Source organism: Trachemys scripta, chromosome 1 (assembly GCF_013100865.1).
Source record: "Trachemys scripta elegans isolate TJP31775 chromosome 1, CAS_Tse_1.0, whole genome shotgun sequence".
Taxonomy (NCBI): domain Eukaryota; kingdom Metazoa; phylum Chordata; order Testudines; family Emydidae; genus Trachemys; species Trachemys scripta.
Window position 1 is genome coordinate 190,406,658 of NC_048298.1, and position 25,826 is coordinate 190,432,483.

At 40.5% G+C, this 25,826-nt stretch overlaps 1 protein-coding gene across 2 annotated transcripts in view; it reads right to left on the minus strand.

Annotated features, from left to right (window-relative positions):
- Positions 1 to 25,826, minus strand: part of DSCAM (DS cell adhesion molecule) — a 613,017-nt gene that overhangs the window by 197,099 nt on the left and 390,092 nt on the right. For both annotated transcript variants that reach the window (XM_034753123.1, XM_034753134.1), the window contains exons 10-11: positions 12,709 to 12,828; positions 5,431 to 5,604 (exon numbers count right to left, since the gene is read on the minus strand). In XM_034753123.1, coding sequence (XP_034609014.1) covers positions 5,431 to 5,604; positions 12,709 to 12,828 — 294 coding nt within the window. The remainder of the gene's footprint in view (positions 1 to 5,430; positions 5,605 to 12,708; positions 12,829 to 25,826) is intronic.

A 25,826-nucleotide genomic window follows, 5' to 3' on the forward strand; every position in this document is an offset into this window, starting at 1 on the left:
CCCAGGGGCCTAGCCACTGGGCAGTGCTGCCTATCCCAGGCTGTTTTCTTCTCTGCTCTGAGCTCTTGTCACAGATTTCTAGCAGGGTTTAGCTAAAATATTTAAAGTGGGGTAGCTTAGCATGATAACTATTATCTGCGACTAATACATTCATGCTGGAAGGATGCATGAGTCTGACTCTAGGGTACAGCTTTAGGTTTATGTATTAATCATGTATAATGCAAATTGTCAAGAAGTGTATTTGAGAGGAAAGTGAATGAAGTGATTTTATTGGCAGACAAGACTTGCTGGATGTGTTTTGGTGTTCAGATTAAATGTCACCAGTCTCCCGGCTGGCATGCAAATGAGTGATAGATTTAAGAAGGATCAGGGAAATCATGGCTGAATCCAGTTGATGATTTGAATAGGAACATACCGCAGATTACTTCCTATGTTTTATACTGAAGCTTGGCTCCAATTAGAAATTATTACCAAACTGTTTTAACATGTTATACATACTCTAGTTTGGATTCAGATGAACCAATCTGTGCAGTTAATTTTTGAATGGCGCCCATTTTAAATAGACATCTCTTCTCCTATGACTCCTGGACAACCTTCAATTAACTTTAGTCCTTTCCTCAACTTGAAAGGCTTCTTATCCTCTGTAGAATTTCCTTAGAATCCCATAATTCCAACCACCACTGGAAAAAGTCCATTTCTGGATGCCTTCTTTCAGGCCTCTCTTATTGTTTTTTTTCACATTTTATATATCCTGGCACATGTGAAGTTTGAAAACTGCGTATGTTGAGCCCAGCAGAAAGACAGTCATACCCAATGGTAATCTTCAGATGGACTTATCAAATGGTAAAGGGATGGACAATAATTGTTAGGCATAGACTATGTTTTTACGGTTCTCAGTCTAGCCCTTTGGCTGCTGCTCCAATATCCACTTTGGAGGCTCTTTCTCCTCCTCACCCTCGGTTGATTTTCCTTGGGACTCTGTCCTTTGGTACCATCTCTCTTCCCTGTATGCTTATTCCTTACGCAATCTCCATCAGTCATGCAGCTTTAGCCATATTGTCTGAGGTGAATCATCTTACAACAAGTGCCATTTGGAGCGCTAAATAATATAAATACATATGGAATTGCCACCAGGTGCTAGCAAGGTTGTTTTTTAGCCTATATGAACTGCATAGTAAGTCTGTTTATTTGAGAAAAAATGAGGAAGAGGCAATAAACCAGGAAAGTATATTAGTTCAAATGTTAATTCTAGCCAGTTATAAACTACCAATAAAAACACTTATCTTATGTTAACACCTACTGTAAATAGGGAATAACTTTGTATACTTGATACTAGAAATGATGGAAGAGGAAAGAATCCAGTCTTTCCAAAACATGAGATTTATCTCAGTTAATATAGAAGACGTCTCTGAAAGTGTTAAGGTAGATAAAGGAGAAAATGGAGTAGACAGAAACACTCATTAAAAATGGAAAAAATAACCTGCGTATAAGATTATTATTTTTAATTCATGGTTATACTTTCAATGGTTGGCATATGTGTACATATGTTGCTAGTCGTTCAAGAGATAGGCTAAAAAGGAGGGGTGGAAGAAACCACCCCTTATGTCTCCTTTTCAGAGTGGTTTCAAGAGCTCAATGACTTTAAGTCTGTATTAAGCCACATATTTCTTTCTCAAGTGATCTGAGATGCTACGGTTTGGTATACAGATTGAAAATCTATATAGAGTGTCAAGGAATATGGGGAGGGGGAAAGGAAGCTGATTTGTCACAAGGAATCTTCAAAGAAAATAAGTAGCAAAATATTTGTGTTAATCTTTTTGAATTTTTGAAAGGATATTCCGTTCTAACCCTGTCACCCAGAAATCACTACCTGTAGCATATTTTATCCCCTTCTGCCTTTGAGTAAAAGGAGGCAGTTAGGGTGAACACATGCAGCTGGGCAAACATGTTATGCAGGATCAATTAATGACTAGCACAGTGAATTTCATTGAGGAAATCTGAGGCTTTCATCTAGTAGCAAGGATTTCCCTGAGGACTACAGCATAGAAGCCAGTGTGTGACAGAGTGGGAAAGGGAGCAAGAATAATCACAGGGGAAAATAAAACAACATACAAACAATAGAATACATCTGGAGAACACCACATAGGCATAGGGTCTCCTTTGGAGTGACAGCAGTTTATTACATTTCAACCATAATAATCCCTATTATAACTGGGGATTCAGCCATATCATAGGCACACAACTGCACTATTCTACTGATGTCACTCCAGAAACCAGATTGCCCTTAATGTATGTTTGATTACAGCTAAATCTGAATCTCCTTTAAGCATATACCCACATATAAACAGTGTATGTTATAGCTGCATTACTAATCCCATGCTGGGAACAGTATGTGTGTGAGTGTGTATGTGTGAGAGTGCATGCATGTGTGTGTTTGCTATCTTAGAGCCAGAGGGGTTTTCATTAGATTCAAACAGTAACTAACTCTCCAGGGAGGCCCCTGCTCTTATTTGATAAGAGATGCTCTTTTATCACACATGAAACTGCATGCAGTGATCAGACAGGCACTGTGCAGAGCTGCCAACAAGGGAGAAGCTGCTTTTCTATAGCTTATTACAGAAATGTACTGCTACTGTAGTTGAAAACTGGTCCAAAAATGGTCAATTACAGAAGCATGGGAAACTGGTGTTGAAACCTGATTTATGAAAACCATTAGTAATTGCTCATATTTTTGGTTTTGGAAATTTTGTATACCACATTACTCTGGTCATTTCTGCAGTGATCAGGAAAAATGGTCCCCTCCTTTGTACCAATCAGTGTGTCACTTTTGGCAAAAAAACTAGAGCGTGGAAGATGTTTGAGGCTATAAACTAGCAGGTGTAATAAGATTCACACTAGTCTTTGCAATCCATTTACCACAATCTGCAATTCTTGGTATTCTAGGGTTACCATATCTAATAAATAAAAAAAGAGGACCCTCCACGGGCCCTGGCCCCGCCCATTTCCCCACCCCAGCCCGGCCCCAACTCTGCCCCTTCCCCGCCCTAACTCCGCCCCCTCCTCCCTCCCACTCCCAGCCACGGGGAAAGGGCTGCCCCAGCGCTACCGGCTTCACGGTTTGCCGGGCAGCCCCCAGGCCCTGCGCCCCCAGCCGGCGCTTCCCCAGCGCAGCTGGAGCCCGGGAGGGGAAGCGCCTTTTAAATACCTTTAAAAATAAAGGCAAAATACCTTTTTACTTTCAAAGATAGCCCTGTGTCAAGACAATTGACATCCAGAACTCCCAAAGCATTCAATCAATCTGTGAAATACAACTGACTTGAAAATGCATGCTGTCCTTGGCGATCTCCAGCAATGCTGTTCTAATAAGTCAACAAGGAATGTTTGAAGGATGGTGTGTGCTGGTGTGTCACTATTTTCTGTACCTCTCTATGGTGAGGAAATGTATCAACATTGTGACTTCCTCTGGAATATATCTATGACACTGATAAACCAGCTCTAGCCAAAACCATAGGCCGATTCACTTGTATGTGAAGAAGGGTTGAGTGTTAGTATGTGTTCAAACTAATTCACTCATATGCTAATAGAGATCAAAGGGGGGGGATGTTGATTGTATTGTTTTTGTCTGTCTATAGCCTGTAGTTTGCTATTATATTACTTCTACATTATGTATACCATGTAATTAAATAACCTTAGATCAAAAGTGTGTTAAATGAAGAATGTATTCAGGTGTTAGAACGTCATGAAAACTAATGGACTGTTAGGTGTATTGCTCTCATTATCTATTCAAAGGAAGGCTCATAAGGGTACAAAAGCTGTCAGCTAGCATTCTGTGTGAAGAAGTTATAAAAGATGAATTCTAGGAAAGATCCTTCAACTCTGGACTGTTTTGGATTCCATCAGAGTAGAAATACTGAGGGAGTGGACAGAGATCCCCAGAGTTATATTGGGTAACCCTGAAAGACTTTTGGAGACTAGCAGATTAACAAATCTCTGCTATCATTTTGGACTTACAAACGTAGACTCGCCTGTTAGTGTATTTTACCTATTTTAACCTCTCAATAACTCTCATTTCTTTTTCTTAACTAGTAAACCTTCAGTTATTTTACTAGAGAAATTGGCTGTCAGCGTTGTCTTTGGTGTGAGATTGAGAGTATCCATTGATCTGGGGTAAGTGACTGACCCTTTGGGGTTGAGAGTAACCTGACGTGATGTGATGTTTGGTATAGCAACCAGTATCACAAAATCCACCTGAGTGATCAGATAGGCTGGAATGCTTAAGGGGGCTGTCTGTGACTGCATGGTAAGACTGTTCTAGTGATCCAGGAATACACATTTGTTACTGGCTTGGTGAAATCTAATTATAGAACATACCACCAGTTTGGGGTGTCTGCCCTGTTTTCTGACAGCCTGACCTGAGATTGGCACTTTCGGTTGTGAGCCGCTCCAGACAGCATGACAATATCATCATCTCTATATTCTCACCTGTGCTTACGTTAAAAGAAGTTGTGTAGATATTATTATGAAAATGTATTGTTTGTATTATTGTAGCACCTAGGAGCCCCAGTCATGGGGCTGGTCCACACTAACCCCCCAGTTCGAACTAAGATACGCAACTTCAGCTACGTGAATAACGTAGCTGAAGTCGAAGTACCTTAGTTCGAACTACAAGGTACTTACCGTGGGTCCACACGCGGCAGGCAGGCTCCCCTGTCGACTCCGCGTACTCCACTCGCGGAGCAGGAGTACCGGCGTTGACAGCGAGCACTTCCGGGATCGATTTATCGCGTCTAGACAAGACACGATAAATCGATCCCAGAAGATCGATTGCTTACCACTGAATCCGGAGGTAAGTATAGACGTACCCATGGTCCCAGGCCCCATTGTGCTAGGACCTTTACAAACACAGAACTACAAACACAGATGTTAAAAATTGTCCATCCTGCCCGCACAGTAAAGAAGATATGTTTAAGCCCCGTAAAGATCGCAGATCAGATAGAAAAGGCTTTGACCAAATCTTTTGCAGAACTAAATATGTATGTGTTTTCTGAAAACAATCGACCAATGACCAATTTAAAATAAATATAATAACTGCAATACCTTGAGAATTAGTCCAAGAATTCTTCATCCTTCTTCTCAGCCAATCTTGGGGTTTGATAGCAGATACTCATAGTATTTCTCCTTCATTATTCATTCCTTGTCCTTACCCAAAGAATGTTCTCACCACATTCTTCACTGTTGAACTATAAGTAGTGTCAACGCTCTGCCTTTTCATCGTTTTTTTAACTCTCCTAAATAAACCTTACCCAGCTATACTGACATTCCAGTTACAAGAATATGCAATTGAATTTCAATGTTATCAGGATCAGGGAGGTAACAAACAAACCTCGGTAACTCAGCTTTGGATCAAAAAGAATTGCTTTTAGTTCTTACTTTTAACAGTGAGGTACATGGACTTGCTGACGTCTGCGCCCACATCATTGCTGACCTTGCAGAGGTAGTATCCACTGTCTTCCTCCAGCACATGTTTAATCAACAAGGAGCCATTTGTGAGAAGTTGGATACGGCCATTCAAGGCAATGGGCTGGAACTGGGGGACCCCAGCACCTACAGCAGAACCCAAAAGATTAATCAGAAGGGAAGAGGTGGGGAAAGAAGAATTTGTTTAAAAGGCAGCAACAACAGCTACTTATTATTACAAGCTAAATTCAATTAAAATGAAATGTTGCTTTCTGGCATTATAACCATCTACAGAACAATCTGAATGCCTTTTGCCAAAACTAAAGTCATTCAATAGAAAGAAACAAAAGTCTTATCTTATCAGTTATAACTGTAGTTACAATTCACTACAAGGTAGAGGGTGGAGATGGAGGGAAAAAGGAGTGAGAGGGAGAGAAAGATTTGCAGAGAGCTCCTGGGTAAAAAGCCTCATTTGTTGTACATTTAGTGGCTGATAAATTATTCAAAATTACAGCTGAACAGCCACAAAGTCTGCATTCCTTATGCATATACCAAATGAATTCCTTATGATCACGAGGGATGTCTATTGTAGTAAACATGAAATGCTCAAGGGACTTTAAGGACCTTGTTCACTAAACTCATGGTAGCATGTGGACAAGCACATCAGTGAATATTTCCTCCTGCAACTGACAGTTTGATCACACATAATCTCTGAGTCACTGTGTTCTGGGACAGCATTCAGATTGGTGCAAGAACACATCTAACTGCAGGTGCAGTTTGCCATTAAAGAACTATAGTTGGTGCACAACTCACTCAGAACATGCCCTGGTCACTTTTCTATCAACAGTGAAATGAGGCCTTGAACCAAATACAACTCTGGTTTAACTGCATTGCAGTCAAGGGAGTTCAGCAAGGACGAATTTAGCTCATTGATCTCTGTTATGAGGGACTGCGAGATGGAGTTGTTGATATTCATCTCCTTAAGAAAATCCTTACTTCTCAAGGTTAGATTTACAGTATTGTATAACACCCTCCTGCATGTGTCCATTAAATTCAGTTTATTTCAGATATATTTATTATTTGCTAATGGGTACCCCTTTCTAATAGTACATATTCTCATAGGGTCTGCATGAGGCCTACGCTGTGCTTAAGTCCCACTCTTTTGCTCTATTTTATTCCATTCACCAGTGCTGTAGTGTTATTCCCCAAATTGTGGCATCTGGGGTGGCACAGTATTGAGGTGTGCATGTAAGAGGAGGACAGCTTTGTAGCCCCACGCTGACTTGCGCAGAGCATTCCTTGGCTGGATATCAGGCAAAATAGGTATGATGCTCTTAGATAATTGTTACTTTTTAAATTGTTTTTATGGCTCCTAGATACCACAGTGATGGGTGAATTTTAGATGCATTAGATTAGATTAGACTGAGTACTGTAATATACTGGGATGTCTAATAACCGATACCAAACATTCTATTACCAGCATCAGTTATGCAAACAGAAGCCATCTTAATAATATTTTTTGGACTGAAACAACCATCTAAAGATAAATCTATGATATCTGCAAATACGTAGACATGTAGCCAAACTTCACTCTTTGGCATGAGTAGGAGCAATGAAACCAAATTAAAATGCAATGTACAATTTAAAGGATTTCAATCTGTTAATTTTCTCAGTCAGCTGCAAAGAATGTAATAAGGTGTGAACAAAGCTGTTAAACTTTTAAAAACAAAAACAAAACCCAAACTGTGCACAGCCATCAGGGAGCAGATATGGAAACTGTCATAAGCTGCGTAAATGGCTCTGTGATATTTCACTCTATATTCTTTATGAAAATATGCTTATGATATGGATATGATATAACTGAGATGGACTTTATGCAAGATGGCTCATGTGAGCTATCATTGGAAAGGTTATGATTTACTGAATGTGATTAACCAATTTATATACCTGTATCATATCTGTATCTGAAGTTAGGAATATTAACTATGTATCTGCATTTCAAATGTGTTACTTTGCGTGTCACCCCCAACCAGCCCTTCAGGTACAACAATGGAAAAGCCAAACAGGCTAATGGCCCGTTAGCAAATACAATGCACTGTAAAAGAGCTTAGTCTTCCTGTGGATGCTCCAGACAGCCTACAAGTCCTGCAGAGACATAGGTCTGAGTTACCTGGTACTGGACCCACCCCTTGGAACACCAGTGTTCTTCCACTGGGAGACAAAGGGCTCCTGCCATACACAAGAGCTATATAAGGCAGGGTAGTGACATCATTGTGGTTCCCCTCTGCCTCCCCACCCAAAGAGACACTGAAAAACACCTGGAATCAAGAACTGAACTGAAGGGAGAAGGGTTGAACCCAGGCTGGGAGTGGAAGTACCTGAAGTCTCAAGCTGCAGGCCAGTGTAGCTGCCTTTCAAGACTTTCTATAAACTATCTGTGACAAGATTTAGGTGAGAAATTATATTTGTAACCTGTTTCTTTAGTGAATCAAACTTAGTTTGCGTGTTTTGTTTTATTTGCTTATTAATCTGCTTTGTTCTGTTTGCTACCCCTTTACCCACTTAAAATCTGCTTTTTATAGTTAATACAATTTGTTTTGTTTATTATTAAACCCAGTTTCTTTAATTTCTAACGGGGGGTGGGGAGAGAGAAGTTGTGCATATCTTCCTCCACATTGAGGGAGGGGGCGAATTCATGAGCTTGCTTTGTATAGATTTCTCTACAGCACAAGGCAATATACCTTTGGGTCTGCACTCCAAGGAAGGTGAACACCTGAGTGCTGGGGCAAGTCCCTTAAGCTGAGGCCTTCTAGAGCTGATCTCAGTGTCTGTGTTGTTCTGCAGTTGGGTGTGGCCCTGCCTGTGTGTGTGCTGGAGGAAGCTTAATAACCTGGCTCAGCAAGACAGGTAAAAAGGGTGCCTGGGCTTGCAGAACAGGTGGGCTCAGCGGTATCCCAGCACATCAGGTGGCATCCCGAAGGGGGGATCCCATCACAGGCTCAACTTAACAGCTAGTTTAAAATACAGAATTCAGATCCGTCTTATCACTTGGCAGACATGGAGGCTGGTTGGAAAGAAATGAATCATCTGCTTGGGGTTAGGATCATATGCTTCCTTTCACGTGTTAAAAAGGAGGACAGATCTAGAAGGCCTTGGGCAATTACACTTCCTGGAGGTGGGTCCACAAGCAGTGTGTACTCTGCCACTTCTTCTGACAGACAAGGATTCGCTGGAATAACAGAGTCTTGCCCCTTAGATCTCAGCCTGTCTGCTCCTCTCCCAGGCTTCCCACACAACAAGGCAGCACAGCATTTGTCTTTGCTGCGTTGACAATGGCTGAGCCCCGTCACAGTCCCCACTGGAAAAACTGCCGAGAGGGATTTACTCTTGCTCATGGCAGCACTACATTTTGGTACTTTCATGCTGATTTGATAGGGGATTAAGCCACACGGAGTAGTTGTTCCCTCAACTCCTTCCCACATCCCTCTGGCCGTACCCTACCCAGCTCTGTGGAGTAGGGCTTTTATATAACAACTGTCAAGGAGAAAAGGGCAAATAGACAGAGTTGGTTAACCTCCCATGTGGCCACTTTTCCCTTCCATCCTTTAGCTGAACACTTTGACTCCCTTCCACCACACAGCCAAGTGAAGCATAATACCCTTCAGTAGCAAAGTTATTGTGCATGTTTCTGATCTGGAATCATCATTAAACATCCAGGGTCTTGCTCAGGCAAGAGAATAAAGGTCCCATTTCCAATCCCAAATGATTGAGCTGAAGCCGTTTTTGCCTGGAAATGGAGAGACTGGATGAATCAGGGGTCAAGTGATAAGATGCAGTACCTCAGTTGCTTGAATTGGGCCCAAGTCTGTACTGAATATCGTTGCTTCTCTAGTCCCACTTCAACATGGGTGGTTTCAGTCCAGTTCTAATGCTACAAATGCTCTCCTCACAAAATTCACAAAGAACTGGATATGGCAACTAAACGACCTTTTTGCTTTTACAGGTACTCCTTCCAGAACAGACTAGAACTGAAGTGCGTTTAAAAGGAATCTTGCACTACCATTGTCTATGCTTTTGGCACTTAAGGTATGTCTACACGGCAAGTGGAGGTGCGATTGCAGCATGTGTAGTTCAGGGAATAATTAATTTTCATTTCGGTGGCTGAACTGAAAAAAAGACTTTCAATTTTGTCCACATTTTTTTTTCATTTTTGTTTTCATCTGAAATTATTTGACAAATTCAGCCTGAATTCATGAATAGTTTCGGTTCACCAAAAACTGTTCTTTTTTTTCAAATAAACTATAAATCCAAAAAATTTCACTTAGCTTTAGTGTAGATGTACCTGAGCTGGCTTTAATCTAGCTAGCAGGGGTACCAATAATAGTGTAGCCACGGCAGCATGGGCTTCAGTGCAGGCTGGCCACACGAGTAAGCACCCAGGGTCCCATGTGGACTTGTATAGTCCACACTGAAGCCTGTGTTGCCACAGCTTCACTACTCCAGTACCTGAGTTAGCTAGATTTAAGTTAGCTTGGGTAAGTCTACATGTGCAGCAACCACACACCTGACCACATGACATACCCTTTGATATTGTGTTGACAGATTCCTTGGAACACCTTAGAGAGATTACATAGATAGTATTTGTATTGTTGACAGAGGATGCTAATTTCCATTGCTATCAATTTAGTTTACATTTAGATAGTTGATTACAATATAATGTTTACATTATCATAGTGCCTAGAAGCCCAAATCAGGATCAGTTCTCACAGTGTTAGGTGTTCTACAAACACTACAAGGACAAGGGCCCTGTTCCAAAGGTTTGACAGTCTAATTTGGGAGGCAGTAGGGGGCATTATCAGAGAAATCACATGGATATATTTTTCAATGTGATTCTCTTATATAACTTTCTGTACATGAATTTGATATCCATCGACATTAATTACTATAAGCAGTGGGCTGAGTAAGCCTAAAAGAAAATGGAATGAGAAAATACTATGGGGAAAGAGAACGCTATAACAACTCATGAATACAACATTTGGAATGTTAAAATTTAACATATGTGCAAATTTAAGCTTCTCTAATCCTAAAAGAGCTTACTTTTGGGACTGACAGTTACATGGAAGATTACCTAGGCAGATGCACTGAACTTGGTAACATTATAGGATAATGTCTGCACAGATATTAGCTGTCATTAATGATTTTTCAACTGTATTAGTCACATTAATGTTGTTTCTCTTTTCCTACTTCTTTTTCTTGAATGAACCAACTTTCTTGTGGTTAGTGCAAGGGAAATAGTTACACTTCATGAATTGTGTGTATTGGCAGTGCAAAGCCCAGGTATCTGTGCACAGATGCTCTCTTGTTGTTGTATCCAAAATTCTGTGGGTAATTTGGTGCTCATGTAAAGTGACTGAAGGACTAATAGCACTGGTGAGAGACAGGCACAATTTGGGAAAGCGTCTACATGTAGCTATGCAAAGGCATCTCACTCCTGACTTGCAAAATACCAGCTATTCCAGGCCAAAGTCCATCTTGAGCAGTGACCGTCAATCGTGCATTACTGTGTACTGAGTTTTGTGATGTGATTGAATGTTCCTTAGTGACTAGGATAATACCACCTTGCTCATTATTACTTGGGTTCATATATTGATTTAGGTCATAAGTCTAGAGCAGTGATAAGGTTGTCAAACATTATCCCATTGTGCACAAATGCCATTCTGCCTTTCCTTTTGCACTAACTTTAGAAATCTTATATTGGCCATGATGCTAACTGGTTTTCAGATTTGTTGATAATCTGTAAACTGTACAAGGCATCTACAAACTTGATGGTACCTGTGCGCTTTGTTGCTAAAGACCTCCAGCACAGTACTTATTTTGGATCTGTATACAAACCTGTCACAGTATACAGTGTGCCATTTTCAGACAAGATGGACTGTGAAGCCTAGAGATCTGTACAACATTTTAATTAAATCTTCTGATGAAATCATGATGTAATAACAAAATACAGTGTCAGCATGAAAATATTGTCCATGTCAGCTAGAGCTGTTCTGGAAAAAAAATATTGGAACTTCAAAAATTCAAACAGTTTTGACCACTCCTAATATCAGCTAAAACTTTGTTCTGCATGACAAACCTATTTCATCCAAGATTCAGGAAGAGCTATGAATGGAGATCATTATAGGATTTTCACTTAGATGTGTAGAACATCATTAAAATGAAACTTCTCTTTTCTGCTACTAAAAAAAACCCTAGTGGTGCTTACATGCTGTTAGCTGGAATTTAGCTAGCCTGACTTGGTCTCCCGCTTCAGAATACAAATGGAATACAGAATAATGTTTTTTTCCTTATTAGCACAACATGGAAAGTGAAAATAAAAGCACATTGTGAAGTGTTTAAATTAATTCCATATTTTCTTCCATGTACTGGTAAAGCAAAACAGTGCTATTAAACTGAAAATGACATGTAGTGTTGCCTCAGCTATTGCCCCAAACAGCACCAAATTTTAGCCAGAAGTCAATTTTTTCTGTCTACATACAACTTGGTGTGATAAGGTATTTTCTTTTATACTGTGGTAAAGGGTTAACATCTAACTAATGTATACAGTACAGTTGCTTTCTGGAATAACACCAGCTTTGACACAAGGTAAGCATTAACAGATAATTGGCTAAAAGACACAATCTAGCAGGCAGCACATTTTAATTAAAAAGCTGTCAATTTCATGTGGTTAGTTGGGGTCAAGTGGGGCCAGTTTTAATGCTCTGTTACATAAAAATAAAATGTTAAAACATTATGTAAAGCGCATACTGAATTACTGGGTTATGCCAATACTATCTGACCTTTCTTCTTTGCAGAAAAGATATGATTGGCTGTGTTATCATGGATTTTAAAAGAAATAAAACCAAACCAAGTAGTACCAATGAACCTTGTTCTGAAGGTCACAGCAATCAAAGCAACATTTACCTTCCGTACCCTTCTTCTTGAGACTTTATTCAGATTTACTTTCAAGAACCTAAAATCACTGTAGACAGTCAAACGCCCACAGAGGAATGTATACACATACATGCAGATGCAGCACATGAATTTTAATAGTACTACTTATTCTAAATACCAGGGGAATAAATTGTGATACTCTTAACTCAAATTCAGTATTACTCCATGACTAGTGCTTTTGAATTACATGTAGTAAGATGCTACTAAACAGAAGTATGAGTACCAGAATACGGACCCAAATGATTATGAAAGAAGTCATACCTTTTGAGTACTTCCAGACAATGGTGGGTACAGGATAACCCTCTGCAGAACAATTGAGGATTACAGCTTTACCATAAATCCCATCTTGATCACTTGGTTGAACCACAAATCTAGGGGGAACTGAGGGAAAAACAAGGAATCATTGAGAAATAGTGCAGCTGAGAAGATAATTCAGAAAATTATTGGCCAACTCTAGGAATTTTAATGGGAATAAAAATTAGAAATGGGCACAACATTTCACACAAAGCAAAATAAAAAAAGATAACTTTTCAGTATTCAAATCTAACAGCTAAACTTTTTACTTTTGATTTTTCTTAATTTTAATTTGCACTAATTTAAAGCAGTTTTTGCCATTGAAAATGAAATATTTATATATTGTGCACCACTGTGTGAGAGATTACAGCGGGGGGAGAAAGGTTGAATGGTAAATTCCACTTGCTGACTCATGTGATCAACCTTAGAATCAGGCTCATATGATGAAATATCCTCACACTCTGCACAGGAGTGCTAGCTGTGGAAGACAGAGGTAGAACAGGTGTCTAAGAACAAGCAACAATTAAAAAAAAAAACCTGCTGCCCCTTTGTATCAGAATAATTATGTATGCTCACAGGTTTTAGAAAAAGAGGAAATCAAAGAAAATAAAGCAGAACAACAAACCTAAATATCATTGAACAAAGCAATATGATAACAAAAATATTAATACCACCTACTTTTTAGAAAGATCACTTTACTTTAAAATGATGTGTTTCAAGGCAGTGCCTATCGTTCTATAAACAAATGTGGACATTTTTGGCTGATCACTACTTCTCTGAGGTCATGCTCCCTTGGGGAACAGATGGGCAGGATCCCCTGGGAGAATAACATGAAGGGCAAAGGGGTCCAGGAAAGCTGGCTGTATTTTAAAGAGTCCTTATTGCGTTGCAGGAACAAACCATCCCGAAGTGTAGAAAGAATAGTAAATATGGCAGGCGACCAGCTTGGCTTAACAGTGAAATCCTTGCTGACCTTAAACGCAAAAAAGAAGCTTACAAGAAGTGGAAGATTGGACAAATGACCAGGGAGGAGTATAAAAATATTGTTCAGGCATGCAAGAGTGAAATCAGGAAGGCCAAATCGCACTTGGAGTTGCAGCTAGCAAGAGATGTTAAGAGTAACAAGAAGGGTTTCTTCAGGTATGTTAGCAACAAGAAGAAAGTCAAGGAAAGTGTGGACCCCTTACTGAATGAGGGAGGCAACCTAGTGACAGAGGATGTGGAAAAAGCTAATGTACTCAATGCTTTTGATACAGTCTCCCGCAGTATTCTTGCCGCCAAGTTAAAGAAGTATGGGCTGGATGAATGGACTGTAAGGTGGATAGAAAGCTGGCTAGATCGTCGGGCTCAACGGGTAGTGATCAATGGCTCCACGTCTAGTTGGCAGCTGGTTTCAAGCGGAGTGCCCCAAGGGTCGGTCCTGAGGCCGGTTTTGTTTAATATCTTTATTAATGATCTGGACGATGGTGTGGACTGCACTCTCAGCAAGTTTGCAGATGACACTAAACTGGGAGGCGTGGTAAATACACTGGAGGGTAGGGATCGGATACAGAGGGACCTAGACAAATTAGAGGATTGGGCCAAAAAAAACCTGATGAGGTTCAACAAGGACAAGTGCAGAGTCCTGCACTTAGGACGGAAGAATCCTATGCACTGCTACAGACTAGGGACCGAATGGCTAGGTAGCAGTTCTGCAGAAAAGGACCTAGGAGTCACAGCGGACGAGAAGCTGGATATGAGTCAACAGTGTGCTCTTGTTGCCAAAAAGGCTAATGGCATTTTGGGCTGTATAAGTAGGGGCATTGCCAGCAGATTGAGAAACGTGATCGTTCCCCTTTATTCGACATTGGTGAGGCCTCATCTGGAGTACTGTGTCCAGTTTTGGGCCGCACACTACAAGAAGGATGTGGAAAAATTGGAAAGAGTCCAGCGGAGGGCAACAAAAATGATTAGGGGTCTGGAGCACATAACTTATGAGGAGAGGCTGAGGGAACTGGGATTGTGTAGTCTCCAGAAGAGAAGAATGAGGGGGGATTTGATAGCTGCTTCCAACTACCTGAAGGGGGGTTCCAAAGAGGATGGAGCTCGGCTGTTCTCAGTGATGGCAGATGACAGAACAAGGAGCAATGGTCTCAAGTTGCAGTGTGAGAGGTCTAGGTTGGATATTAGGAAACACTATTTCACTAGGAGGGTGGTGAAGCACTGGAATGCATTACCGAGGGAGGTGGTGGAATCTCCTTTCTTGGAGGTTTTTAAGGCCCGGCTTGACAAAGCCCTGACTGGGATGATTTAGTTGGGAATTGGTCCTGCTTTGAGCAGGGGGTTGGACTAGATGACCTCCTGAGGTCCCTTCCAACCCTGATATTCTATGATTCTATGATTCTGTGATTCTATGCTCAAATGAGAGAGAAATTATCTGAGTTATCTGAGATAGATATGTGTTGCGGAGGTCACTAGATGTGTTGGTTTTGAGGAACTGACCAGAATGTGCCAATAAGTATACACAGGGTAGGAGATTAACTACTTGTGACAATATTGGCACTAAGAGCTGACCATGAGGTGCCACTACTAGACATACTTGCATAGACATAGACTTGAAAAGGTGACAACCATGATTTATGGCTTTCAGAGTTTGAAGTACTCTGAGCCGAAGGTTTTAAAAAAAAAAAAAAAGAAGGCCTCAGGCATATAGGGTCTAATCTAACTAATCTAAAAGGTTTTGAATCAGGCCCATAATCATAGAATCATAGAAATGTAAGACTGGAAGGGACCTCGAGAGGTCATCTAGTCCAATTCCCTGCACTCATGGCAGGACTAAGTATTATCTAGACCATCCCTGACAGATTTCTGTCTAAGCTGTTCTTAAAAACCTCCAGTGACAGAGATTCCACAGCCTCCCTAGGTAATTTGTTCCAGTGCTTAACTAATGACCACTCATTTGGAAAACAGAAGTGTATAAACTATTTGTATCCTCAATATGTAAATATCTTCTTGTTGTTGTTTTAGTGCCAGACAGAAAACCATATTAGGTGACTGAGCCTGTAAAAGGTGTTTTTATTTAATTTGGTATACGGCATGCAATGGAAGCAAAGCAGAAACAACAGAATGACCAGTGCTATACTAATGACCTAAATTTTCCAGTATAAGTGGCTTAGTAGCTTATGTAAGTAGTACCATCCATTGGAAGATGAGTTAGCACTTGTTGGAACAATGTTATTGAGGGCAGACAATCATTTTACGAGTTCCTTTTCTAAATTAAATCCTAAAGCTTTATCAAGGACACTGAATAATCTAATACAGTGTGAATCTGTTAATTAACCAAATATGAATAAAGACAATGAGCAGAAAACAAGAAATGTCAGTATGTCTTAAATATTACTGCAATAAACCACAGGAGCTAACTGTGACAGAAACAATATCCACCTTTGCACTGAAAAAGGCCGATTCTCATTTATTACTTTGCAATGGAAAGGGCTACTGTATTTATTGTTCATAATTATTCTAGCTTTCCAGAGGACTGTCATGCTGTCAAGCACAAATCAAGTATTGCATTAATTCACATGAAAGCTATTCACCAAAACTGCAACCCTAGCAATCATAATCTTGGACAATAGTCCACATTATTCCATTCATTAACATAAAATATTTACATCAGCATATGAAATCAAATTATTATAAGTCCATTTCATCACCAAGCAAATAGAAAAGCAGAAAAGGGGCTCTGGGGTACTGATTCTCCAAGGCCTGCTAAAAAACTCCACTATTAGGCAGTAACACAAACATACTTGGGTTTATATGGCTCACAGTCTAGTGACATCAGCATGTTTCACCTGGAGAACTGTTAATGGGAAGCAAATTATCTTCAAGATTTCCCAAAATCAATAAAGAGGTGACCATCTGTAAATTCTTGCATGAAAATAAACTGCTAACATTCTGTAAAACAAATACTTTGCCTGATTCAGGAAACATCCTGTAAGGCATTTTTGGTAAAACGATATGGTGCATACAAAGGAGACTGCCTGAGACCCAGAAACAAAAGGCTACAGTTCTGATTAGAGTAGCACCTGCCTCATACAAGGATATGATGGAAAATGGACATATTTATAATAAAGGAGACATCATTTTAAAACTAATGAGACACTTGAATTTCCTCCAGAATTGGATGGAAATATGTTGTACTCAGCTTGACAGGGCTTGATAGAGATGGGCTCTGAGTCAGTGGATAATGGGTCAATTCAAGAGCATAGGTATTCAGAGATTAAAATCCAAGTAACATTGTCAAAGGTTGAGAATAAAGATGTGTCCAGTACAGAATCAGTATCTTTACCCTTGGTTTTCCAAGGTGCAAGATACTATATCACCTAAACATTGCTAATACAATAATAAATGAACATAGTAGTCTAGTAACTATAAATGATACTCTAAGATAATATGCAACTAGATAAATACGGGACTTATTTTGTCCTTCAAAAAAGTGGAGGCTACAATGTTACAATATGGACCCATTTTTGTGAAGTGTTTTGAGATTCACAGATATATTTGTTATCTGTGAATCTCAAAACACATTACAAAAATGGGTCAGTATCATTACTCCAGGTTTACAGATAGGGTAACTACACCACAGAGACCCCATGTCACACACAGGCTTCATATAAACGGTGCTGACCAATCACAACTTCTGATGAGTTCAGCACCTCTGAAGATGTCAACTATGAGTTAGAATCTAGCTCTCCTGACTCCCAGTCCTATGCCCAACCTACCAGACTTTGGCTTCTCATCATGATGGGACAGGTGGCTTAGTGACATAGGATTAAAGTCTGACTCCCTGGAATCACTTGTTCATGTCCAGACATGGTCTCACATTCCTCCTAGAGCAGTGGTTTTCAAACTTTTTTTCTGGCAACCCAGTTGAAGAGAATTGTTGATGCCCATGACCCAGTGGAGCTGGGGACGGGGGGTTTCAGGTGTGGGAGGGGGCTCAAGGCTGGGGCAGAGGGTTGGAATGCAGGGGTGAGGGCTGCAGGATGGGACCGGGAATGAGGGGTTCAGGGTGTGGGAGGGTGCTCTGGACTGGGGCAGGAGGTTCTGGTGAAGGGTGGTGAGGGCTCCAGCTTGGGGTGCAGGCTCTGGGATGGGGCTGGGGATGAAGGGTTTGGGGTGTGGGAGGGGGCTCCGGGTTTGGGGAGGGGCTCAGGGCTGGGGCAGAGGATTGGGGCATGGAGTTGGAGTACAGGCTTAGCTCTAGCGGCTCCTGGTCAGTGGGGCAGCCGGGGTGCAGAGGCAGGCTTCCCGCCTGTCCTAGCACTGCAGACTACACTGCGCCCCGTAAGTGGTCCGGCTCCACACGGCTCTCGCCCACAGGCACCACCCCATGCCAGCTCCCATTGGGCGGTTCCTAGTACAGGGTCGTGGCCCAACATTTGAAAACCAATGTCCTAGAGGGATAAGTTGAATTTCTTGTACTTTGGGGGTGAATGCCTTTCAGAGAAGGCCTTAAAAATCATACTCTGGGCTGCTCTTTATGGACACTACAGATTCCACTGTACTTCCATAATGTATGGTTTTGTTCAGATATCCTTAGCCAAAATTTCCCGTCTCAGGAGCAGCATGTTGTACATTAGCTGATTACCACTTTACCACAACAGTTGTGGTTGCTGTTCAGTGGTGCTATGTACAAACATAATTTTCCATTGGACAAGCTGGTCCATCACACACTCAGGCTATAGCCTACCATGAGCATGACGCTTAAGAGGATTTAAAAAAAAAAACCCTGTCAAGGTGTACCTGGTCAGTTGGGCGTACAGTGTTGTACATGAGGAGCGGGGGAGAGGAAATCACAGTCCCACAGTGATCAGCCGATGCCCTGAAGCATGATATGTGATTACTTGTTTTACGAAAAGGAACAATAATTTTGTGAAATGGTTTGTATCCTTCAGGATCAGATGTGTGTATATAATTTATCATTATTAATTTATTGCTACTATTATCGAATTTAGTGCCAGATTGACAACTGTGGAAATTGGAGTCTAATATTTAGCTACTGAACAAATACAGCATGAACAGCAGCATAAAAGCTTTCCCACACAGATCCACAAATATAGAGTGCTTCAACCCTTACAATTATGAGTAATAAAGGAATTCATTTCTATGCCCATTCAAACTTTGGTCTCTCTGTAAAGACTACCTACAAGAACACCATTTTGTGCCAGTTGGGCTGGTATCTTTATTGCTATTACTAGATTTCCACTGGACACCAGAAATGTTGCTACAACAAAGCAAAATGACACAGACCTTTACAGTAGTTCAGTGATAAATAAATAAATAGAGAGATCCTATCTCCTAGAACTGGAAGGGACCTTGGAAAGTCACTGAGTCCAGCCCCCTGCCTTCACCATCAAGACCAAGTACTGATTTTGCCCCAGATCCCTAAGTGGCCCCCTCAAGGATTGAACTCACAACTCTAGGTTTAGTAGGTCAATGCTCAAACCACTGAGCTATCCCTCCCCCCAATGATCTTTCAGCTACTTATTTTCTTTTTCTTCTAGCCAAGGCAAAGGACTTCCTTCTTCTATGACTGGAATGGGAAGTAACCAGGTGATAAAAAGAAAGGACATCTTCAATTTCTCTTTTTATAATGCTTTTTTGTTTGTTTTTTTGTTTTTCTCAATCCCTACCCCCTGCAATTTTATTTACAAATGAGTGATTACTTCAGTGTTACCAATATAGTTTTCGAACATACACACACAAGCTGTCATCTTTTGATTTTGACTTTTGATCTAGTTTTGCCCTATAAAGATGCGCTCATAGTCCAGTTTCTTCAAGGCATTCATTGGACCTTGGAGAAATCAAGAAAATCTGCCTAGTAAGGATTTCTTCAAGTTGACCAGGCTGATGAGCTTAAGTAAAGTCAACTCTGGGAAGACAGCCATTAGTCTGGTGCACCTCTTGCTGTGTTATTAATGCTTTGGCCTACCCTGCCTACACATCACTTCACAAATACATTCAAAAATAGAATGAGACTATGATGGAGTGATTCCTTTCTGAATATTGCCTTTGTTTCAGCAGCTTTGGCTCCTGAGCTTATAAAGGTAGACATTTTATATTGATTTAGCATTGAGTTTCTTTAAGGCTCACTCGTTTCCCGTGACCGATGGATCTGTGCTAAGGTTGCCTAGGTCATCAGGCTCAAACTATTTAATGGCTGAAGTCAGAGGGACCTAAAAGGTATTTTCCCTCAATATCATGAGTAAAAGTTTCAGGCTTTAACAAAGAGAAAACAAAGGTTCAAAGAAATCAAAACAGATTGCGGAAGATAAAATTTAGTGCCACGGTGACATTTTTTAAACTAGGAAATATTTTATTATCTGCTTGTCTGAAAAAGTCCCAAAAAGTTAGGGAAAGGTCAACCAGTGATCTAATTACACACTGTTCACCAGTGTCATATTGATGGACTTGATCCAAAGTTACTTAAAATAAATGATTACATAACCATTGCTGTTCTTTAATTTAATTTTGCTTTTCATAAACCCAGAAATACTTCCTGACCGAATTTTAAAAACAGTATTTTTTTATCCCAACTATCATTAACAGTACATTATACCTGAGAGTAATTCTGAAGACTCCTAATATGAGCTTTTCTAGTGAGTCTCTGGAGTCAGAGGCAAAACAATCCAAGTAATTGGCCCAGAATACAATGTTCCATTTTTAAATGGAACATTTGTAGTTTACATTTAGGTCATACTGTCAGAATGATGGAAGAAATTTAAACACCAAAGCAGCCATTGATGTATTGATGAATAAGATCATTACACACTGTTTTTTAGCAGAGATGAACAGTTATTAAATTTGGTAATTGGACCTATGGGGTCAATTTAGCGGGTTTAGTGAAACCATTTGCTCTGCAATTCTAGAAAAGAGATGTTCTTTGGCCAAGTGAGACAATGCATAGCAGTTCATGTTGATCAGGTACGTCAAATGAGAACACTAAATATGACGTGAGCTTTTCAAGAATAGCCTTCAACTGCAATGTAAATACCAACAAGGAAATTAAATGGAGTGTTCAATAACGACAATGACCGTTTGTCTTCCTTTCCTTACTTTTCAATCAGAGTCTATATTTGTTAGGAAATGTTTTCAAAATGTCAGTAAGCAGACACAGACTCTCTTCCTTTATGGAACATTCAAGGCTCTGGAACTCCTCATGGGCTGCTTAACTGTCTGACAATATAAGATAGACCAAGCAAGCACAAAATGAAATCACATTTCCACTAAATGCATTATGGGGGGTTATTAGGTACAGTATTTAAAGACCTTATCTCAATTTAAACTCATGATGTGTTCACACAAAAGAAGTTAAAATCATGATTTATGCATGCGCACATTGCTTTCTTTGAAATCTCTGTTCTAGTAGTATTTCAGAATTTGTGAATTCATAATATATTTATGAGGGTTTTTCTCACCAATTAAAACATTTCTGACTACACTTTTTATTTCACAGTTATTTTACTCCTGTATTAGAAAAGCCCCAGAGGAATTATTAATCATAACCTTTCTGCAGAATTTTTAACCAGCCTATTGAAGAGAGACAATGCTGAATTTAATTCTGTAAAACGGTTTAAAAATTCTATAGGAAGGACATAGTTCTCTGAAATTCTGTGAAAGCTTTTTACAGCAGGAGTCATTTTCTTTCTTTTGTGTTTGTATAGTGTGTTGCACATTGAGGGTGCGACCAGAAATAAAATAATCAAAATAATAATAATAATAATAATTAATATAGATTTGAGAGTAATTTTGACATAGCCATATTGATTTAATCCCTAGTAAATTCTAGAGGACTTTTCTATAAAAACTGACAGGAGCCAGCATAGCATGAGTTTATAAAAGTGAACCTCATTTTCATTCATTTGGCTTGATTTCCAGCTATTTTTGAAAGAAGAGAGTGGATGGATCTCCCTTCAAGTAGGTGAGTTTATTTTTTAAGACAAAGGACTAGAGGAGAGGCCTTCTAGTGATGTGTAGGCCGGGTAGGCCTAATTCAGACAGCACTGGGGTCACTCTGGCACTTTTATGTAGCACTACAGGGCTGGCGCATGGTGTAGGATCTGACCTAAGATGCACGCAATTCAAAGAAAATAATGTTTTCCACCATCACCATTTTTATTGCCTGCAAAATGTCAGAGTCTAAAGGCAAATTAAAACACTAAAAATAACACAAGACTTATTTGACAGCCCCCCAAAACTAACAAAGATATGCATGTTTAAAAATTACAGATAAATATGATTTGACAGAGAATAATTGAAGATTATTTTCTCCCCAATTTATGAGTCACCATATGGACCCTTCAAAACTTTATACCCTCACCAGTAATAAACAATTTCCTATTCTGCTTTACAGTATTGTAGGTATTAATGATGTTGTCAACAGCCACTGCAGGAGAAATTCAGATCCCTAAAATCAACTGTTGGCAGATAAAATGCTCTTCAATTAAATTTTGGATTGCAGGGTATTTAGATGCTATTTTAAGTCTACCCATGTGCTGTTAAATTATCTAGACTAGCAAATATTTTTAAATGTAATTATCTATTTTATAAAAAAGCATTTTAATTCAACTTTTAAATTAATAACATCAGTGTAAAGAGCAATAAGGGAGAATAATATTTACGATGAACAGTCATATTTCTCTTGACTTTTCCATACCAGCACACATGATTTCTCGCTATTCTTGTATAAAAAACCCACACACTTCACATAAATGAGACTTTTCCAAGAACCCATCCCCTGCCGGATGGTAAGGCCAGTGTTTAAGTCCAGAGCATATTGTTTAGAAGCTGTTGCACAATATGGATTAGAAACGGGAAGAGCTTAAGTACCATTTATTCTCCCGTTACATAGGGGAAAACTGCTTTGTTTATTTAGAAAACTAACACACACACACTCACACCATTCTGGCCTTGATTCAGGAAAGCATCCTTGTTCAGGTTAATACTTTAGCACATGCTTCAAATTATGCCCCTACTTAAACCCCAAATGAAATATAAACATGCCTTCAAGTTAACAGTTAAGCACTTAAGTGCTTCTTGAATAAGGAGGAATTTAAGCATCTCCTTAAGGGCTTTCTTGAAATGGGGCCCCAGCTTGTAAGTTGGATCCCTGTTCCCCCCTGTCTTTGTCTGTTTTTGTCTTCATGGACAGTAAACTCTTCAGGGTAGGTACTGTGTCTTTGTACAGCACCTCACACAATGGGGCCCCAATTCTGACTGCGGTCTTTGGGTACTACTAAAACACAATAACAAAAATACTTGTAATAATACTATAATAGGATAGTAAACTTGAGAATATACCAAAGGGAATAATCTAGCACTGGGCCCCAGGAAATGGGTTAAATATAATATATAAAGCTAGTTGAAATTTTTTTTTTCAATTTTTTTCAATGACTTTTCATCAATAGCTTTTTTATGAAATGGCTTTTTCATCAAAAGGAGAAATTTCAGTTGGAAATATCTACTTTTAATTATAATTTTTCAAAGTTATAATTAAAAAAAATCAAAAACTGAAAAATTTTGTCTGAACAAACAAAATTTCAATGAAACTAAACATTTTTCCTTGCAATAATTCTTTTCATGGGGGAAGGGTTGCGTTTGGTTGCTGAAACTGAAAATACACCTCTCTCTCTCTCTCTTTGTAATGGGAACCCAAAAAATGTGGCAGAAAATCTTTTACAAAAACAATTTTTTTTGTTTTCCTGAATTTGTTTACAGGAAAAAGAAATTCCAGAGTATCTCTTCTAACAGGTCTTTTCCATCTCTAACTTTTGGGATCCTATATTCGCATTCCAGAGATTATGAGTTTAGAGCAGGTGCAAAGACACAGAAGGACAATATCTAGCTAATTACAATAATGTTTTAGAGTGGTATCCGTGTTAGTCTATATCAACAAAAAGAACGAGGAGTACTTGTGGCACCTTAGAGACTAACTCTAACTGTCGTCATCATGAATAGGTCAGAATATGAACAAGAGGCTGCTAGGCAGCTCTCTAACATCACATTCTATAAGTAATTACCCTCTGATCCCCCTGAGGGTTACCAAAAGAAACTACACCATCTGCTCAAGAAACTTCCTGAAAAAGCACAGCAACAAATCTGCACAGACACACCCCTAGAACCCTGACCAGGGTATTCTATCTACTACCCAAAATCCAGAAATCTGGGAATCCTGGATGCCCCATCATCTCAGGCATTGGCACCCTGACAGCAGGATTGTCTGGCTATGTAGACTCTCTTCTCAGGCCCTACGCTACCAGCACTCCCAGCAGGGGTGAAAGTAACTTAAAGGACTTACCGGTACGCCGGAGTCCTGAGTGGGGGCGTGACCTCAACTGGAAGAGGCCTGGCCTCAAGCAGAATAGGCGGGACTTTTCAATATTAAAAGGCCCTGGGGCTCCAGCTGTGGCTGGGAGCCCCAGGGCCTTTAAATCACCCTGGAGCTACCAGCTGCAGAGGCGGCTAGGAGCCCCGGAGCTCAGGGGTGAATTAAAGGGCACAGGGCTCTGACCGCTGCGGAGCTCCAGGCCCTTTAAATCACTACGGGAGCCCTGCCGCCACTAACCTGTGATAGCAGGGCTCCGGCGGTGATTTAAAGAGCCTGGGGCTCCGGCCACTGAGGGGAGCGCTGTGCCCTTTTAAGTGCCACCCGAGCCCCACTGCCGGAAATCTGGCAATGATTTAAAGGGCCTGGGGTTCCCTGCAGTGGCTGGAGCTCTGGCCCCTTTAAATCACCGCCGGGGAAGACAGTCCAGTCTGGCACGGTATACCGGCTCTTGTCGGTATGCCGTTCCAGACCGTACCGGCTTACTTTCACCTCTGACTCTCAGCTATCTTCGAGACACCACTGACTTCCTGAGGAAACTACAATCCATCGGTGATCTTCCAGAAAACACAATCCTGGCCACTATGGATGTAGAAGCCCTCTACACAAACGTTCCACACAAAGATGGACTGCAAGCTGTCAGGAACAGTATCCCCGATAATGTCACAGCAAACCTGGTGGCTGAACTTTGTGACATTGTCCTCACCCACAACTATTTCACATTCTGGGACAATGTATACCTTCAAGTCAGTGGCACTGCTATGTGTACCCGCATGGCCCCATAGTATGCCAACATTTTTATGGCTGACTTAGAACAATGCTTCCTCAGCTCTTGTCCCCTAACACCTCTACTCTACATGCACTACATTGATGACATCTTTATCATCTGGACCCATGGAATCCCATTGAGGAATTCCACCATGATTTCAATAATTTCCATCCCACCATCCTCCTCAGCCTGGACCAGTCAACACAAGAGATCCACTTCCTGGACACTACAGTGCTAATAAGAGATGGTCACATAATCACCACCCTATACCAGAAACCTGCTGACCGCTATACTTACCTACATGCCTCCAGCTTTCATCCAGACCACCTCACATGATCCATTGTCTACAGCCAAGCTCTAAGATACAACCACATTTGCTCCAATACCTCAGACAGAGAAAAACACCTACAAGATCTCTATCAAGCATTCTTAAAACTACAATATCCACCTGCTGAAGTGAAGAAACAGATTGACAGAGCCAGAAGAGTACCCAAAAGTCACCTACTACAGGACAAGCCCAACAAAGAAAGTAACAGAACGCCACTAGCCATCACTTTCAGACGCCAACTAAAACCTCTCCAGCGCATCATCAAGGATCTATAACCTATCTTAAAGGACGATTCCTCACTCTCACAGATCTTGGGAGACAGGTCAGTCCTTGCTTACAGACAGCACTCCAACCTGAAGCAAATACTCACCAGCAACCACACACCACACAACAAAAACACTAACTCAGGAACCTATCCTTGCAACAAGGTCCGTTGCCAACTCTGTCCACAAATCTATTCAAGGGACACCATCATAGGACCTAATCACATCAGCCACACCATCAGGGGCTCATTCACCTGCACATCTACCATGTGATATATGTCATCATGTGCCAGCAATGCCCCTCTGCCATGTACATTGGCCAAACTGGACAATCTCTACGCAAAAGAATAAATGGACACA